This window comes from Lycium barbarum, chromosome 7 (assembly GCF_019175385.1).
Source record: "Lycium barbarum isolate Lr01 chromosome 7, ASM1917538v2, whole genome shotgun sequence".
NCBI lineage: Eukaryota > Viridiplantae > Streptophyta > Magnoliopsida > Solanales > Solanaceae > Lycium > Lycium barbarum.
In genome coordinates, this window is record NC_083343.1 from 18,786,875 (window position 1) to 18,806,130 (window position 19,256).

General features: G+C 35.5%; 1 protein-coding gene and 1 pseudogene across 5 annotated transcripts; both read right to left on the reverse strand.

Annotated features, from left to right (window-relative positions):
* Nucleotides 1-1,094: 1,094 nt before the first annotated feature.
* Nucleotides 1,095-10,081, reverse strand: LOC132603261 (uncharacterized). Of its 5 annotated transcripts, XM_060316239.1 has the most exons (12): nucleotides 9,674-10,072; nucleotides 8,900-9,028; nucleotides 8,037-8,231; nucleotides 7,186-7,233; nucleotides 6,984-7,112; nucleotides 5,947-6,071; nucleotides 5,419-5,529; nucleotides 4,335-4,443; nucleotides 4,104-4,222; nucleotides 3,734-3,887; nucleotides 2,127-2,271; nucleotides 1,095-1,414 (listed from the first exon to the last, which is right to left on the reverse strand). In XM_060316239.1, exons 1-12 carry the CDS (start codon nucleotides 9,797-9,799, stop codon nucleotides 1,359-1,361), a joined length of 1,446 nt encoding a protein of 481 aa, XP_060172222.1. In that variant the 5' UTR covers nucleotides 9,800-10,072; the 3' UTR covers nucleotides 1,095-1,358. The 5 variants fall into 5 exon arrangements, 4 of the variants coding, with proteins under 4 accessions (XP_060172222.1, XP_060172224.1, XP_060172223.1 ...); XM_060316241.1 differs by lacking the exon at nucleotides 8,037-8,231 and having other exon boundaries at nucleotides 9,674-10,074; XM_060316240.1 differs by lacking the exon at nucleotides 5,419-5,529 and having other exon boundaries at nucleotides 9,674-10,073.
* A 1,226-nt stretch (nucleotides 10,082-11,307) lies between these two features.
* LOC132604833 (small nucleolar RNA U3) lies at nucleotides 11,308-11,505 on the reverse strand (annotated as a pseudogene).
* Nucleotides 11,506-19,256: the final 7,751 nt, after the last annotated feature.

Sequence of the window (19,256 nt, forward strand, 5' to 3'; positions counted from 1 at the left end):
GATTGGGGTTGTGAGATTGAGTGTTGTAAACACTTGTAATATTTCTTCTTTAATAAGATCTGCAGCAGCAACGTGGACGTAGCTCTCACATTGAGGGTGAACCACTATAAATCTCTGTGTGTTATTTATTTATTTTTCGCTAACATCACGGCGTAAGTAGGTTCTGTCTAAGGAGGTTGGTATTTAAGTGGTCCAGCTGTGACCCTCCAATCTTTTCTGGGAACCTGCTTACAAAGGTCGGATTTGAGATTCAAATCCTAACACACTGATCACTTTACAAAGCTTAATCAGCAAATTGGCCTCTAAACCAGCCAAGGTGATAAATACTAAATATATGAAGTGGGTTAAGAACCATCAGGTCTCAGGTTTATTTCCAACGAAGACAAAAACGATAGTTAGTCATAGATGATTTCACATAAGTTAGTCATCCTTGTTTAATTGGTATACTTTTGGCTAAAATCAAGTGTAATAGGTCACATACTTAGTTAAGGTGTAAATGAGATTTTTTTACAAGGGTCGCTGCATAGATATTCAACCTTAAAAATTTTGGTTTTCCGTTTGGTTGGAAAATTTTAAAAAGAAGAAACTACAAAACCAAGATATTTAGATGTTCACACACATATAAAGAGGGTTAGTTCTTAGATTTCCAAATTCTTCTCTTTCACTTTTTAGTGATGTAATTTATACTTTATATTGCCCTTATAATGCTATAGTTCTACTCTTTTCCCTTTTATTCTTAAAACTTAAAGATACACCAGAAGATGACATATAAATTCACATGCACAGAAGAGCATGGTACCGCTATAAATATTCATGAAAAAATGAATGCCAAGCTCTTTCTTCACTTTTAACCTCAAGAATTTTCAACATGTTGAAACTATCTATTTTGTCGAGCAAAGGGGTAACAAAATGGCACACGTGTTCTTTCTAGGTAGTAGTATAGAGCGCAAATGCTTAGGTTTGTTGCATCAATATTAGGTTGCACCACTTCAAGGTAAAATAGTCGAGATACTTGCAAGTTGACTTGGACACCACTGTAATTAAGAAAAGGACCTTATGGTAAGAAAAAGAAAGTAATGACATGCTTCGACGTGTGTCAAGACCAATCAAAACGTATCTCTTTTACCTGTTTTGGCAATTATCAATTGATTATAGGCAGCCATGTTGTGTAGACATTGTTCTAAGGCCACGGAAGAAAAAATAAAAAGCATGCAGTGTTTTATAATATCAATTGCACTTGCCTTTGAAAAGCTCTGCTACAAATAAAAATGAATGAATGAAAAGCTCTTTCTCCAAAACATTAGCAACATGACCATCTCCGATTTGGTTCATACTTGCTCCTCTCGACTAGCTCAACGTTATTTTCCAGTCTTTCTTCTAGTTATATGTCTACGTGATCGCTTCAGATCTTTATCTGAAACAAAAAAGTAACAATTATATCAACCTTATCGTAACAGCACACCATTGGATAATATGTATAACGACGGGATTTATCATCAGAGCTGTATACTGCAAATGATTAATCAAATAAGATTGCACTTCGTAACCATATTAATACTCAAATACTCAACCGCATATAATTACATACCCCTTTCCCAGTTAGCAGCAGAAGAAAAGATTAAATAACAACAATAAAAAGGCACAAAAATGAAGACTATGGCGGGGTCCGGTATGGAGGAAAACATTTCTTCCAATTTTCCCGGTTGGTCAAAAGTTTTGGAGAACATTTTTTCTAAGAAAACAAGTTCCTTAAGCATGAGAAAAATGACTTCCTTGGTGCACAAGTGGCATTTCACATTATTTGTGTCCTCCCCACCCTCCCAACACACCTCATCTTCACCCTCACCCCCGTGCCGGTAGCCCCCATCCCTTTCACCCCCATCTCCCGTAGTATTTGTCTAGATTATATACAAATGTTTTTAGGATAATAATAATTTTCTCTTACGTACCGAACACAAAAAAATAAGTAAGAAACCACATATTTTCCTAGAAAAGATTTTCCAAGAACACATGTTCCGTAGAAAACATTTTCCTTCATACTGAAAACACCTTATATATTTTATTGCCCAGCGGTATATTGACTTAATTAATTGGACAAAAAATGAGATATCATATTAGGGACTAACCTGTCAATCTGCCAGCATTGTACAAAGCTTCCTCAGCAATAGGTCTCCATTGTTCAGCGCACGAATGACTTATTCCCATACCAACACTAAGCCCTCTCAGTAATTGCAGAGTTCGAAGAACAGAGAAAAGTTCTTCTGGAAAAGCCTAACATCAAAAAGAATTGTGTTCACATTTTGACCCTGCTACTCATATTTACTAAGAGTACATTTTAGGCAGTTAATCATAAAATAAGAAAGGCCAGTGAAGGCCATGCAGATAGAGTATGAGATCATATCCACCTTATCATTTGTGGAGCATAATGCAAGAGAACATAGGTCACTTTTAATCCACAATCTAAAATCTAGATTTTACGGGACCTAATTGAGTCGCTTTTTCACAAATTATAAGAGACTGAAATTCCAAATGATCCAGAGTCACTTTCATGGTGGTTGGACATTATGGCATTTGCATCTTAAGTGAAAGACTTCCAATTTCAACACGATGTGATGTGGCCTTCCTTTTTTTCTTCTTTATTGAGCCTTTTCTGACCAATGTCAAAAGATTTTCCTCTTTCAAGATTCTTGGCTAAACATTTCTCCATTATAATAAAGATTGAGGAATACATTAGTAGCATATCTAGCCTATGTATAGCATGGAAGTGTAAACATGTACAAGAATGTCTTTTGAGTACTCTTAGTATTTATTGTATTGTGTTCTTTGAAGATTAACCATGATAGCCATAAGAACATGTCAATTAGCTATGGCTTCAACTTCAATATTTTAGTAGTCTTTCCACAGAATTTGTTCTAGAAGCTATAAGAATCATCTAGTATAAGGATTCGTGTAGCTGGATATTAAGTGCAGGTAAATGTGAAAGAAGTTAATATATTGATTTAGATGTTTGAAGACTTACGAATACAGATCAGTCTATTGCAACAATAGATTAGCAGTCGGTCTAAATTTATTTGCATGACCGCGAACGCTGTGGCCTTCTATCTCAATTGATCACGATATTCTCCAACCAGCAAATGCTGAACCAAACAGCTCAGTTTTTTCAATTTACATCTCCTTATAACAATTTGTGCATTTTATTATAACTTCGTACCAGAGGATCGTTTAAGCCAACATAATCTTTTTCTGAGACATCCATTCCTTTGAGCCTGAAGCTCCGAATAAATAGGAATTTCAGGTATTTATGTTCAAGTAGAGGGCAGCGATGAATATTATTCTGCTGAGGTTTGTTATTCAAATTCAATTCATCCTCCCAATGCCATCCTAAGCAAGTTATTAACTGTAAATGGAATAATCAAGTGGTAAAAAGAAAATTGCATAAGAAGAACCCCCTTTTGGACTCCCTAAAAGAGAAACTCCTCTCTGTACTCTCTTCACTACTTCTCCAGTTCCTTATTACCACAAGTTCAAATTCTTTAGTTAGGGGTTATCAAAATAAAGGTGCGTCAACTCGTCTTAAATATCCGTCACTAATCAAACTGGTGGACCTAATGTGTACAAGTATCATGTGGGGATAGAATCATTAGATTCTTTAATGGTAAATGCAACCCTTGCTAAAAATTATTTACATTGGAATTGGTAAGTACTAGAAGTTGCGAGCACAGGTTCTGCGTACCTCAACTGCAATTTTTTTAAGCGAAGATTCTTCCGAGAAAGGTTGCAGCGTCTTTACACCAGGTGGTAATTTTGTATCAAACATCCCTTGTGCCAATTTAAGCATTTCTTTCTGCTCATCCTCACATTTGCTCAGGGTGTCTATGCCAAGCTCCCTTTAATTCAAAGTGAGAGATGTTCAAAAGCTGGAAACACATCAGTATTAAAAGAATGTAATTATTGCAACAACTCTAATTTAGTCCCAGACTAAAAAAAATCTGATTTGTGATTTGGAGCTTTTGAGTTCATTACTATTTTGCATCATTTTGTTTCGTCCGGAAGCAAAACTGATCTTGAACTTATAACAAGAGATTTGTGGGTAAATTCCTCACTTAAAGCTTTCTCCAGCCCTTGTAGCATCACTGTCAGCAATAGCAAGAACAAGATTAGCATATCCGAGCCTGAGATTTTGTGGAAGATCCTTAACTTGTCCATAGTCCAGCAAAGCAACCTTAATAAGAAAAGAATGGCATAATCCTTGTCAGAACTCTGAACAAGTAAAATTTTATATGATCACCGAGAACCTGACTTTGAAAGAAGAAAAAGAAAAGATGCATACTTGCCTCAGCACCTCTGCAGATTAGAATATTGCCTGGATGAGGATCTGCATGAAAGAAACCACTCCTGAGTATCATTCGTCCATAAGCTAAGGACAAACTTTTAAGAATGTTCCTGCATCCACAAGTAATAAATAAGAGAACAGTACCCCAGTTTACCATATTCTCACGATTAAAATGATGAGGTTGAAAAGAGACTATGAAAAATTGGAAACTACTAACTTTATAAATAGAAATGACAGTATGGAGATAGAGAATTTATGTAAACATAAATTAACTGAAAAGAGTCATATTAAGAGAATAAGGACTTCTCAATTTTAGGAAATCTTCGAAAAGGAATAACAGAGTTCAGCATTATGAAGCATCACTGAACAAAAAGGGAACTCTTTTACAGAGAAGTTGCAACAGTTAACATGGCAAAAGCTGAGAACTTCAAATGGTCAAGAAAGGTTGCGTGTTAAAACATTTTAGTACGGCAAAAATCTCAAACTATGTAGCCTTTTAGGATGTACATTATGTTCTTAAATAGGTAGGTGGTGAGACATCTATAAAACTTCTTAAGGTGGAGAGAAGAGATCAAGCAGAATCTCATCTCCGGGAATCTTTCATGAGATAAGTGACGTAATCACCAAGAAGAAGGCTTGCGATCATCATAAATTTTGTTACTTCAGGTGGAGAGGAGAGATTTCGAAGAATCTCATCTCTAATAAGATAAACTTCGAAATATAAGTTGGTGGCCAATTACTATATGTTGAGTGACCACTCAGGTTAGTTTCACTCGACACATATCTTTATCTGCTTAATTTTCCGTATTATATTTCTCAATCAGTTTCAATTGCAAGCCCTAGAATTGTAAGTTAGATATTGCTTCTTCTATTGCCAAGGTTATCAGTTTAATTTAGCAGAGATAACAAATATACAAAAGAGACAGTGACCAAGATAAAATTGAAAAGAGAAAAGATGTGGAGTGCACAGTAACACAATGGCGGGAGCATAATATTGTAATAAACGGTAAACCAAATAAGACTTGTGCCTAAACCAAGAAATGGACTTGAAAGATAACTTCACTCTGAGAAATCTAGGTTCTTACTGCCTTGCTATTGCTGCAACTTTACCATCTGGACTTATGCCTCTCTTTGCCATTTCATCTCCCAACTTCAGAATCGGGGTTCCATCAATATATTCCATCACTAGGACCCTCCTTTTAAAAAATTAAGGAAAGAACGGATTAACAAGATATTTGAAAAGAAAGTTACAATGCCAACTGGAAAGTTCATAGATCCAACTGAGAATAGAAATAAACTGATTGAAAAGTTAATGAACCTAGCTTACATCTATAAGTTGTTGGAATGATGAAAGCAAACAAGATGTGAGATGGCACAGTCATTGGAAGTTTCACAATGGCTTGAGATAACATATTAACCTTGTGACAGTAAGAACAAAAGGACATGAAAGATTGTGAACAAAGAACAGCGAAGCATCTTATGCAAATTCAGTTTTCAACAATCTCTTGATCCACCTCATAACATCAAGACATTCAAATGACCGTTGAGGATCAAAATCTACCAATATTTAGATATAAAAACATCAACTAGTCAAATGTTCAACAGCAGCTCACCTTGTAACAATATCTCGAATCACCCGTGGAACTATAACTGGGGACTTTTTGTTATTTTCGTAGAGAAAACGCCAAATTCTATCCATTGCATCAGCCTCTCTCAAAAAGTTGAATTCGTATCCAATCTAATATGAAAAAGTGGAATCAGTTTGTTAAAGCAAGAGCATAAGCAAAAAAATTGTTGTACTAATCTAGTTGAAAAGGCAAATACCAAGATGCATTTAGCGACATGAGCAAACAAATGAGAGGAGTTGACTTTAAGCACATTTGTGACGAACAACAGATTTCAACGAATTAATTCACGTTCTGACCATTAGTGCAGATCATAATGCACCATCCAACTATTTAAAACTACTGTACCGAAGTACTTCCTCAATTTTTAGATGAACAGAAATCTACAATGGCTACGAAGAGCCATCTTTTCTTTAAAGGTTAGCTTAGAAGAGAATTGGTGTTTTTATCCAGGGAATGAAGTAGGAAGGTTCCAGGTGTCAGAAAATATGCACGATGCAACACAGCCACATTTCCTTCCGCCTATTTTGGCTTGCCTCTAGGGGAAAAAACACAAAACTGCTAATATATGGCAAGCAATAAGTGATAAAACCGGGAAGAGAATGGTTTCATGGAAGAAACAATATCTTTTACCTTGATAAATAGTGTACTGGAAGGCCTGGCATTGTTATTTATTGTTGCTCAACTCTGACCATTGACTCATTATGTCAATCAATTTACATTTAAGCATCGCAAAATATCATTGTGCACCATAGAAAGTTGAGAGCATGGTTCAAAGAAATCTAAAGGCCTTAAATCTATTAAAAAATGTGCCCAGATGATGAGAAAGTAAGAAACAGAAACCTATACGTTATTTTACTTAAATGGAAATTAGCACAATATTTTTACTCAATGTGTTGTAACTAATGTTAAAGAAAATGTCCCAACTCTGGAAAGCATCCTTGCATCTACTTTCAGCGGCTTTACCGAAAACTTACAGTTTGATGTTACAAATTATAAGCCGCATATACAGAAATTTTACGCACCTGTTTCTCCATTTCCTTTGTCAAAGAGTATAGATCAAATTTTATATCCATCTTCTGCAGGTATAGTGCAAAAGCTTGCAAGTTGTGGATATCGGTCATCATCAATTCTTGGACCCCAGGGTGTTGCACCTTGAGCAAGACAATGATTTTAGAACCTTATAATCGCAAGAAAGCTGCAAAGCGATGAGTCAATTTCTCTTACCTTGACAACAATATCTTTTTTGTCACCTTTGAGCTTCGCTCTATGAACCTAATTCCAAGTACAGAAAACACAAGTTAGAAAACTTAGGAGAAGAGTAGTTTTTATTCTGTGTATCACTAGAATATAGCTCAAAGTTATTACACTTAGTATTTTATTTGGCTATTAAACTGTCTTACATAGTTACATGTTCAAATCATGTGGCCTTTAAAGACAAGTATAACACTGGTTTACGTTAAAGCTACTGCTGTTATTCGGATAGGGCTTAGGCCGTACATAAGCCATAGAAATTAAGAATGAACTAGAGATTGTTAGCCATGATAACATATCAGCCACAACTAAGATTGAAAAAATCGTTCAGTGTATCTTAAGCACTTTCTCTTGCCTATCTATAGAGGGTCCTCAAAATCAGATAAATCTGTCTTTTCTTCATGGATTCGAGATGCCCTTGCCATGAGAAAAATGAAAATCCTCCTTTAATCTACTTAAGATGTAAGTGGCGATGCTTTCACCAGGGCCCTGTATGTGTCTATTATGTGCCTAATATGTTCCACCACCTATTAGCAGAAAATAGTTTCAATGTTTTGGCCCAAGAAAAAAGAGTTGGCCCACGCTTGTGTGAATGTGTTGCAGACCTAATAAAAATAAATAAATGTGTCTCCTCTCTAACAACTTAAGCTTTTAAATGTGGTAGCCACACACTTCAACAAATCCAGATGTATATACTAGCTGCAAGGTCAATATTTTTAACACCTTTGGAACAACATTATTAACATAAAGCTTCCTTCAAATAAATGTCCATCAGTTGCTCGACAATGACTGTAGTCATGCTTTAGATCAAACTAAGCAGTTACCTGCGCAATAGAAGCAGAACCTAGAGGATCGACATCAAATCTTTCAAACAATTCATCAACGTTTCGACTCAATTCCTTCTCCAGTACAGCCTTGATGACATTATATGGCGTAGCAGGTGCTTGATCACAGAGAGTAACTAACCGTCTCACCCATGCAGCTGGGGCCAAGTCTGGCTTCCCAATGATTTGAGCAACCTAATATTACCATCCATCTGCTTAATCAAATCTCACTCTCAAACCATATTCCAAGTGAGATAATTACAGTCCAATGGCTTTCGGTGATCTAATTTACAAAATAGCCAGCAAATGTATAGGTTTTGTATATTTAATTATGAATATACATATAACATACATAATCAGTGTATAGGTTTTGTATAATTTGGCTAGCACCCATAATTAAGTTTGGCTGAGGAGCCAAAAATGAAAGAATCGATAATATGAACCATATAACAGTGGAGGCAAAACTTAAACCCTCTGATCATCCAGTAATATTGAAGCAATTTCTATCTGCTAGAGAGCTTGACCTTTACATAAACCTCATAAGGAAGATAAATTAATACAGTAGTACATGATGCAGCACAGTCTACTGCACATACTCCAATATGCATTAACCATATAAACTTTACCATATTTATTAAATCAAACCACTAAATGCTACTCCCTCCGGTCGATATTATATGGTGTTTGAAGCTTGGGAACACCCCTTAAGAAATACTACTACTTACAAAGGAGGAAAGCAACAGCCTTTCATTTTTTTTTTTTCTTTCTTTCCTTGTAATATAAACAACAATATTCTTTCGAGATTGAATCAGTTGTACATTAGCAAATAAAAAATGGGAAGTTAGCTACAGATTATTGAATACCTTTAGGAAGAACCCACCAAGGTCAGAGCACATATTATATATTTTCTCAGCTGCAAACTCATGCTGCCTCTCCCACATTGCTTCTTGTTTTTGCACATTTTTTTCAAAGCCAACTCTTAATTGAAACACCTAATAAAGAGCAATTAAAATCCATAATATACTTCAACAAGACAATGAACCTCCAAATGACTCGTCCACATCACTAAGAGAGAAAAAGATTATAAAAAATAAATAGAACAGTCCATTCTCAAATTAACTCTTCCACATTAATCTTAGAGGTCATAATTGTGAAATTAGACCATCTAATTTGTAGAATTTAACTATTTAATACTCTTTATGTCCTAATTTATCTGACACAGTTGGAATTTTGAGATTCAAACATCTAAGTATTGGCCGTGAATTCGGACATAGAAACTTTAAGTTTTTTAAAATACTAGTAATATTCATATATTTGAGACTACGTAAAAATACTATAAATCAAAATAATTAACAACTTTGTATATTTAAAGGCATATAAAGAAATTTCGGTCAAAGAAAAACTTAATTGACTCTCAAAATTTCAACTGTGCTACCTAAAATGGGACGGAAGGAGTACAATTTTGCAGTGTGATATCTATCCTAAATTCTTCAAATAATAAAAAACTTATTCATTCATTACTATTGTTTACTCCCTTTGTCCCAATTTATCTGATACACCTTCCTTTTTAGTCTGTCAAAAAAATAATGATACATTTTTATATTTAGAAATTTATGACTTGTTTTAGATCATAGTACCTTATAACCGGTATATATATCTACTGCACGAACCCAAAACTGGAAAGAACGTTGCCAAGGTCTGAAACAAGAAGATAACTTTTCTTGAAAATCCGTAGTGTCAAGCTGAATATTCATGGCTACCATAATTCTTTACCATGCATTGGTGTTATAAACTTTTATTGCAATCTCTATAAGGTTAAAAAAATCATTTTTACACCATGTAGTTTCTTTAAAGAGGTTGCATGGCTCAATATTACAAGAAATTTGGGACATTAATAGCCATTCACTCTTTTCTTTTTTTGCTTGTGGCTAAGAAAATATTGGGATTTTTTTTTCTTTTCATTTAGTTTTTTCTTAATGGGTTGCTGAGGATTCTAGTAAGTCCTGGGGATTTTTGTTTGGAGGTTGAAAGAGACGGCGTGTTCCGTTATACAGTTGTGTGGAGGTTTGGATATTAGTTATAAGGAGGGCTTTTAATTTTGTGAAGTATTTCAGTTGTAGGATTTAATATTGTTTTTTGTCTAATGAAAAGAATATAGATACATTCAAACCTCTCTATAGTGGCAATGTTTGTCCGAAAATTTCATGACTGTTATAGTGAAATGTTGTTATATATGTATGTATACTGACATTTGATGTTTAGATCTCATTTAGCTGTTATAAATAAAAGTGCGCAAACAATTATTTTTATGTACCTTTTATGTTATAAACGATAACAATATATACTTGTTAATTTTAAATTTCAATTGATTTACATAACTTATTAATTAAAATTGAAAAGACTAATAAATTCATAACTAGTTGTACTATACGAATAAAGAATTAAAATCTAAGGAACATACGCGTTATAAATTAATTGAGAATTCAAATATTTCAAGTTTGATGTAAGAATTCTACAATTGTAGGTTGTTTCGTAAATTCCAATCGCTCGGTGATAATATAACACTCGAATTGACGAAGAATATTGTCCAAACTTTCAGCAAATGAGAATTACTATGTGAAATATTTTTTTCCTTCTAGATATTCGTACTTGAAATTTACTATGAGCATGACACTAATAATGATTACCATAGATATTTTAATATTTTATTTTTATACATAAAATATTTCTTACAAAACATTATTACACAATATTTGAGTTTGGCTGTTATAGAGAGGTAATTTTACAAAGAGTGTGCCGTTATAATGAATGGCACTGTTGTTATAGGTAGAATGTTGTTATAGAGAAGTAAATATAACATGAAAAATCGATTCCGGAGAAAATCAGATCGTTATAGTGAAATGTTGTTATAACGAATGACAATTATAGAGAGGTTTGACTGTACATTATAAGGATATGAACATACTCATTCATTTCAAATCAATTATGTAACACACTGAGTAATGGTCCTTCAATTCCCTTTAATGGTTGATTTACTGGCTGGTTTAAATGGCCAAGTTAATGATCATTAAGTCCTCTTTAATGGCTGAGTTAATAACTAATTAATTCTCTTTGAACCCTTCAGATTTTCAGCCCTTATAAATCAGCCTTCTTGGTGAATTTCTTACACACACAGAAAAATCATCTCTTCTTTTTCTTAAAAGTTCTTCTTTTCTTTTCAATATCTAGGTAATTAAGTTTGTGCAAATTCCAAACTTCAAAGAGTTTGAAGAGTCTATCAGACAGCTATTAGACCATCCCAGCACCTATGGTTAGAGCTGAGAACAATCCTATACAACACCATGACCTGAAGGCCTTGAGGGTCGTTAATCACGCTCAGGTCTAATGGTTAGAATTCATCCATGAGACTTGATTTCCTATCTTCTTAGAACTTAAGGATAAGGTCGTACGAGCCTATTTGATGAGTTATGATACCTTATGTTTTGATGGTTTGACAAACCTTAAGAAATCAAATATGATTAGGTTCACTTGTTGCATTTGGCCTCCTCTTGATATCTCATGTATTGCTATGTTGACATGCTCCTTGAAGAATCAGATGCAATAAGTCACTACACAAGCTATAGGATATGTTCATAGATGAAGGACCAGATACGTGTTCAGAGGGACCAGATGAGATCAGGTTCCCAGCAGGACAAGTTCATATATGAAGGACCAGATACGTCCTCAGAGAGACCAGATGGGATCAGGTCCCCAGCTATTGCTTGGTCAACTGAATAGCTAAAAAGCTACTGATATTGCAGTAGTGTAGCAGCATAGCAGCAGAGTTGTTGCAGCCCATTTAAGAACAGATGAGGGACCAGGTTCCTCCAGATAGGGACCAAGAAGGTCCCTAGATCATTGAAAAGTCAACTCTACAGCTGTAAAGCTGCTGACACAGTAGCAGCGCGACAGTGCAGCAATAGTACAGCAGCAGAGCTGCTTTATAGGTTGTCACCTTCACTCTTCCTCTACACACCTTCACTCTTCCTCTACATATACAAACATCATGTTAAAGTGAAGATTTACTCTTGCATAAAAATGTAGATCTCAAGTCCAAGTCTCCACTCTCCAAAGGGTGTACAAGAACAAGGCGTTAGCAGATCCAAGGACATGTTCTCTACAACTGAAGATGTGTTGAATTCTAGGACTTTTAGGTTTTTTTTTTTTTTTGTGCTTAAACTTTAAACCTACTCTTTCTTAAAAAGAAGTTTATTGTAGGTGTCTTGAAGTCTCAAAAGTTGCTTGTTGGAACTGTGTTTCCTCAACCTTTTGAGTGGTACACTAGGCTAGAATTAGATTAGTTGTATTAGTGTATGGGTGGCTAGTGTTAGTCATTGTGGTGAATTCTCGAGGGGTGCCCTTGGGTGGTACGCTAGGCTAGAATGAGTCTAGGCGTATTAGTTGAATTCTCAAAGGTTGCTTGTTGGAAGAGTGTCTTCACAAAACTTTGAGTGATACACTGGGCTAGAGTTAGTCTAGCTTTATTAGTGTGCTTGGCTAGGGGTAGTCAAGTGTGAGGGTTGCATAAGTATCATTGTAAGGGTGAGAGGTTATGGGATTTAACTTCTAGCTTGCAATAGAGTTGTAACCTAACATTGCTCTGTTAGTGGAGTTGAAATCCTACTGGGGTAGGTCGTGGTTTTTAATCCCTTGACTAAGGAGTTTTCCACGTAAAAATCTTACGTTGATTCTTGTATTGCACTGCATAAGGGAACTGGTACATAACCAGGTCCCTCATATACTGTTTGGTGGACGCAGTAACAATTGGTATCAGAGCAGGTTCTTTCTAAACGGTTAACACCTAGAAAGGATCTCCATCATGGTTAGTTCACCAAACCTAGAAAAAAGAGAATCTATCACAAGACCACCAAGATCTAATAGAGAATATTATGGATAGCGGAAGGGAAGAAGGCATAAATATATCATGGCTGAGGATATAAGCTGTGGGACATCATTTATGATGGCCCTTATGTTCCTATGAAAAGTTGTGAGGCTGGTTCTATGGCAGTCCAAAGATTAAGAAGAACCCCGAGTTGAGCGATTTGGTCCCCGAAAAAGGAAGAAGGCTAGAGTGAGAGGAGGTAGTAAAAAAAAAATACAAATGTTTACTTGGATAGTGACTGCTCAAGGCATATAACTGAAAGAGTGGATGATTTCCTCTCACTCAAGGACTACCAAAGAGGGAGAGTGTCTTTTGGAAATGGCAAGAAAGGTCACATTTTTGGTCGTGGAAAAAATGACCTAAGTGCCACCCGTCCCAGATCTTTGCCCAACAGACAGACGGGACCCCGAATCTTTGCCTACGGGGAGTTCTCACCGGCACCACTATAGGGGACCCGTGGAGTCCATGCACCCACTCAATCAAAAATTCCGGAACTAATGTCACACCCCATTTTAACCGGGTTAATTTAGAGAGTATGACGTATTGGTGATTCCTATTTATTTGTTTTAAGGAGTCGCCACCTAATTAATTTAACAGTGAATTAGGACACCTATATATTAACTAAGGGAAAGTTAACACTAAACCTCAATTAATAGTCTGCTTAACCAGTGTGATTCTAGGTAAGGGCTCTATATTATCCTAAAGGGAAGAAGGGGTTAGGCATCCTTTAGAATCCGTTAACTTACGGTTATCCGACCAAACTTAGGTTAATTAATTAAGATGGAAATTCATATAAAAGAGGACTTTGAATGCCATTTTAAATAAACTCGTAAATATTATTAAGGCTTTAAATCAAATGCTATTTAGAAATAAAACTTATAAAAGATAGTTTGCATAAAAGATGATTTTAGATGCTATTTAAATAAAGCTTAAAATGTTGCTAAGACTTCATATGAAAGTAATAATGATGTCGTTTGAAATAATACTTGTAGAAAATATGATGTATTGCATAAAAGAAGATTTTAAAGGCTATTTAAAATAAAACTTGGACATGCTAAAACCTTGAATGAAAATATAATAATGTTCTTGAAAATAAGACTTGCAAAATAAGACAAAATTTTGTATTATATCAATATTGGTGATGTAAAATACCTAAACTTATTTTCTTTAAAATGTGAGGGATAGGGTATGAGTTTCGTTCTTTTATATTAACTATACTTGGTTAAAAGAAGTATATTATTGGATAAACTTTGAAAAATTATTCATAGAATGTATTTGAACTTATATTTGCATATTAGTGATGTTTTGGAATTTCTGGGATAGTGAGCATGAAATATGATTCTTTTAACTCAATATATAAGGTCATGCTATTTTGCAAATCAATTATGCTAAATAAAATAAATATTAGACATTATAAATAGTTTTAACATGAAAAGTAAAAAAGAGAATAAACTTATGGAATTGATTGTTAGTCTTCCTTAAACTTACTACCCATTACTAAAACTAAACCCCACTAATTTCACTACGGTTCATCTAAATTAACAAGTGTTAGTCATGTGATACAAATTAAATGCATAAAAATAAAATAGAGGAGTAAATAAGTTAAATGGGCTCAGCCCATTTCATGGCTGCTATGATCAGATTGCTGTTGGGCTTCAGCCCAGTAATTTCATTGTATTGCTGTGGCCTGCTGCTGCATGGGCTTTGCCCAGAATATTTTTTTTTCTATCTGCTGCGGACGTAGATTGACCAGAAAGGAGATTGCGTTGGGTTTTTAGCCCAACACCGAATGCGGAAGAAGAACGAGTCTCTCGGACTCGTATATGATGGTCATGCGAAAAAATAAAAGGAAAAGGATTAGTATCTAATCGACGAATAAGGTTAAACATGTGAAAATATAACTCAAAAAAACAAACCAATGGATTATGTATATATTATGTATGTTTCGGTATATCTTATGTATATACATTCACAAAGGTGCATAGAAGGTTAATAGGAATATCTACCGCACACGAATTCAGAAATAAGCATAATCAAAATTGAAATGAAATTGCGCTGTATGTGGAATTTGCCAACACAAAATTCATTCCACGAGATACACATAATATAGATAATATATTCATCACACTCAACCATTTGAAGAATTTAAATAGAGCATTTTACATATATGGCACGGGCAGAGTGTAAAAGATGTGCACTAGTAACGCACAGCGCATATTGAACCTAAACATGACAGATTTATGGTATACAAAGCACCCAATGAATTCAGGAGGGGTTTGTATAATATTCAGATACGTTCTAATCCACATTTTTCATATTATCAGGACAAACACAAGTGACTACATCAAATATATCGTGGAATGACAAAGAAGACAACAGCCAAGGTGAAAGAGAACTGATGAGTTTCAACATAAACGCATAATGCTAACAGGTGCTGGACCATTACTTTTTTTAACATAAAGTAATTTATAGTCATATAGGTAAAAAAAACAGTTCAATATGTGGTTCAGGGTTAAAATCCTTTTTCTCAGTCTTTTCAAACAGAATTAGTCTACATTGGTTCAATATCAACATTTTATATCAGATATGGGCATTTTCAGTTCCAAGCTCAACCATCACCATTTATGTTGCTCTGAAATGAGAATAAGCAGTGACTCTAGACTATCATTTTTATATCACAAACCCCATAAAGGAGATCAGATAGGTGCACAGGTACTGGTTAATTATGTACTTTAAGTCTATTTGAAAAATCATAAAGGAATAGGGAGAGGAGGCGGCATACATGCATGCATTACAGAGGCAAAAACAGAGGGAGTATCGAATTCAAAATGATATCGGGCATGCATAGATGAATTCAAGATTTACACATGCTATAAATCAAAGAAAAGGGGTAAAGGGCAGGAAATCAATTACGCTTTTGAAAGAAAAGGATTTAAATAATCCTAGTGATCAGAAGACTTCTTTTCAATGAGTTAAGATTTAGATCCCATCTCTGTTAAGCCTTGCTCTTTCTTTTAATGCTCAGCAACCAAACAACAAGCCATAATAATGAATTTATCGGGCAGCAACAGATCAGTCCGAAATTTAAAGAGACTTAGGATTTAGAGTCTTTTTTTTTTACTACAGTTTTAAAACCTACCAGCAGCAGCTAACTGGAACAGAGGGAATACCCAGATGTTTTGATATGTTTCAAATAGGTAATCAAACGAGCAGACATTTGGTATTCCCATTTCAACATGTTAACTAGATGTAGCAGCTTCAACATTCATACAGGTTTAAATGAATATCCCTAAGGATGTACACTCATATGATTCATACAATGCTCAGGAGCAAGCTTAGACAGATTCAACTCCACAGGGAATGATCACATAGCACACAATTAGCATGTTTTATCCATAAGGAAACTCAAATATACTTTCGGAATTTAGCAGAGACCTAACATATATCTGAAGATACTGAAACTGAATCTAAAATGTTGATCAGCCTTATTAACATATCTTCAGTCTGACCATACCCACATCATCTCAAAATAAACCTAGCATGCTAGATATCTATAGCTAAATCATGCCTATTACTATTAACAAGTTATCATATGTCAACCAAACACAAATGAAGCGAATAGCAACAAAATAAACAAGCAGAGATTAAATAGAACTAGACAAAGAAAAGGGACTTACTAAACTAAACAATCATTCCTAACCACATAAACAGGCTAACACAGAAACGTATTTAACTAAACCTGAATCGAACTTGGCATGTAAGCACAAGAACACATCTTGACTGCTAAAACAGAAACAAACTAAGTAGAGAAGAGTTATTTACACACTTAAGTAGACCAAAACTAAATTACCATATATAAACCTGTTTTACCACATAACAGACTAACACAGAAACGGACTTATTCATCGAACTGGAATAGCTTAACTAAAACTAACATACTTGAATTATGGAACAATAAAACTGAAAATAACACAGAACAAAACATGCAACAGAAAAAATAAAAAATAAAAAGGAAAAGGAGGATTACCTTCTTCGGGTGCAGCGAAGTGAGGCGAAGGTTTCGATATCCACTCGAACACTTCAAATCTACTTCGAAACACTAAAAACCCGAATTTGTATACCCTTTCGAATCTAGACAGATGCTAAAGACAAAAACAGAACAAAATGATGTGGATTTTGACTTGATATCGAACAATACAGCGAAAAGAATTAATATCGTCTATGCGGATTTCTTGTGATTTTCAGAGCTTTCATTTTTTTTCGGCCCTTTTTGCGATTGAAAAAACCTGTCTTTATAGTGGAGTTTTGGGGTTCAAGAACTCGTTTTTGTAAGGGGATTCTTGCCGATCCGAAAAAAAAAATCCTCCACTTCTTCAGGTAACTTCGTGAACCCCAAAAATCCCCCCTTTTCTTGATTTGGAGATGAGTATTTATAAGGCGATTTAGGGTTTTTCGATTGACAAGAAGAGAGAGAGGAGCGGGGGGAGACAAGATTAAGTGGGGGTGACAGAGGCGTGGGGGCAGGGGTAAGTGGAGAGGAGCGTGGTGGAGGCGTGGAAAGGGAGAGAGAGAGAGAGGAGCGGTGGAGAGGGGAGCGGGAAAGAGAAAGGGGAGAAAGAGAGAGGGTGCGGCGGAGGAAACGAAGGGGATTAGGGATTTAGGGTTAAAGAAAAAAATAAGGGATGGGCTGGACCGGGTCGGGTTAAAAATGGGCTGGGCTGGGCAAAATTAAAAGAGTGGGCTGGTCCAAAAATGTTGATTAATTATTTGGGCTGGGGTGAATTAGAATGTGGCCACGTAAATTAAAATGTGGACTGGTTTTGTGAATTGGTCCGAAAATAGTATGAGTTGATTGGCTACTACATTTAAATAAAAGACCTATTTAAATAACTTGTGTTAAAATATTACTTAATATAAAATATGTAATTATTAGTGCTCAGATAAGAAATGGCGTTGTAATGTGCAATAATATTTCGAAAATCCACAGTAAATAGAAAACTATTATCTAATTATGCAAAGATGAATGCGATGCGTGTGCGCAAGCTGGCAAAAAAATGCCGGAACGATAAAAATCGTAAATAATAATAATAATAATAATAATAATAATAATAATAATAATAATAGTAACTGTAATAGAATAATAAAAAGTGGGTATTAATAAGAGGCTAGTAATTATAATAAAATATAATATATATTTTTTTTTAATTTTCCAAAAATATCAGAAGCGTAAATAGGTATTTTGGAGGAGAGGCGGGACAGAATTGGGTGTCAACAACTTGTCCCTCTTTGCCCGGTAATGATGAAAAGAGTTGTCGGGCAAAGACGTTGACTCAACAGCCTATTTTGTCCCGGCTAAAGGAAACTTGAGAGGATTATGACCGAACTCCGGTCTCTGAGTTGCCTACATATCTCGGGCTGTACGAGAATCAGGTCGAGTGTAGTTCTGGGACAATTATGACATCTGAATGACTAATGAACCCCGATTGGCGCGAAACTTGCGAAATATTGTCCCAGTGTTGAATTATGATAACACTGGGTATTATGATAGAAACTTGAGAATTCTTGAAAATTGAATTGCTAGAATGCAAAAGAATACTTGTAATTAAAGACGAGTGTTCGAGGTAGATCTTTGACCCGTGTCGGGAAGTCTGATTATCCTTCCCGACAAAATGCCCCAGTTCGCTGCCGAAGAAAAAGTTCCACGATTTGATGTGTGATGCCAATTCCGATATTTGTTAAGAGCCACCAGCTAAAAACAAATGTTAGCAATAAAGAAATATATGTGTAAATAAGACAGGGTTGGAGAAGTTACACTTGCAACCCCTGTTTCGAAAGTTGAATCCACGTTCGGAGGTGGGTGCCTGAACTGAAATATAAAATACCCGCATTCGGAGGTGGGTGCCTGAACTGAAATATAAGATACCCGCATTCGGAGGTGGGTGCCTGAACTGAAATATAAGATACCCGCATTCGGAGGTGGGTGCCTGAACTGAAATATAAGATACCCGCATTCAGAGGTGGGTGCCTGAACTGAAATATAAAATACCCGCATTCGGAGGTGGGCGCCTGAACTGAAATATAAGATACCCGCATTCGGAGGTGGGCGCCTGAACTGAAATATAAAATACCCGCATTCGGAGGTGGGCGCCTGAACTGAAGTATAAGATACCCGCATTCGGAGGTGGGTGCCTGAACTGAAATATAAAATACCCGCATTCGGAGGTGGGTGCCTAGACTGAAATATAAGATACCCGCATTCGGAGGTGGGCGCCTGAACTGAAATATAAAATACCCGCATT

What these genes read in the sequence shown, in the direction of transcription:
- LOC132603261 (XM_060316239.1), bottom strand. Translation starts at nt 9,799, where the DNA reads ATGGTAGCCATGAATATTCAGCTTGACACTACGGATTTTCAAGAAAAG. An exon ending in AAAAAGATATTGTTGTCAAG is followed by an intron (nt 7,113 to 7,185) that starts GTAAGAGAAATT and finishes GTCTTGCTCAAG; the next exon opens with GTGCAACACCCTGGGGTCCA. An exon ending in ATTCGAGATATTGTTACAAG is followed by an intron (nt 5,530 to 5,946) that starts GTGAGCTGCTGT and finishes ATTTTTTAAAAG; the next exon opens with GAGGGTCCTAGTGATGGAAT.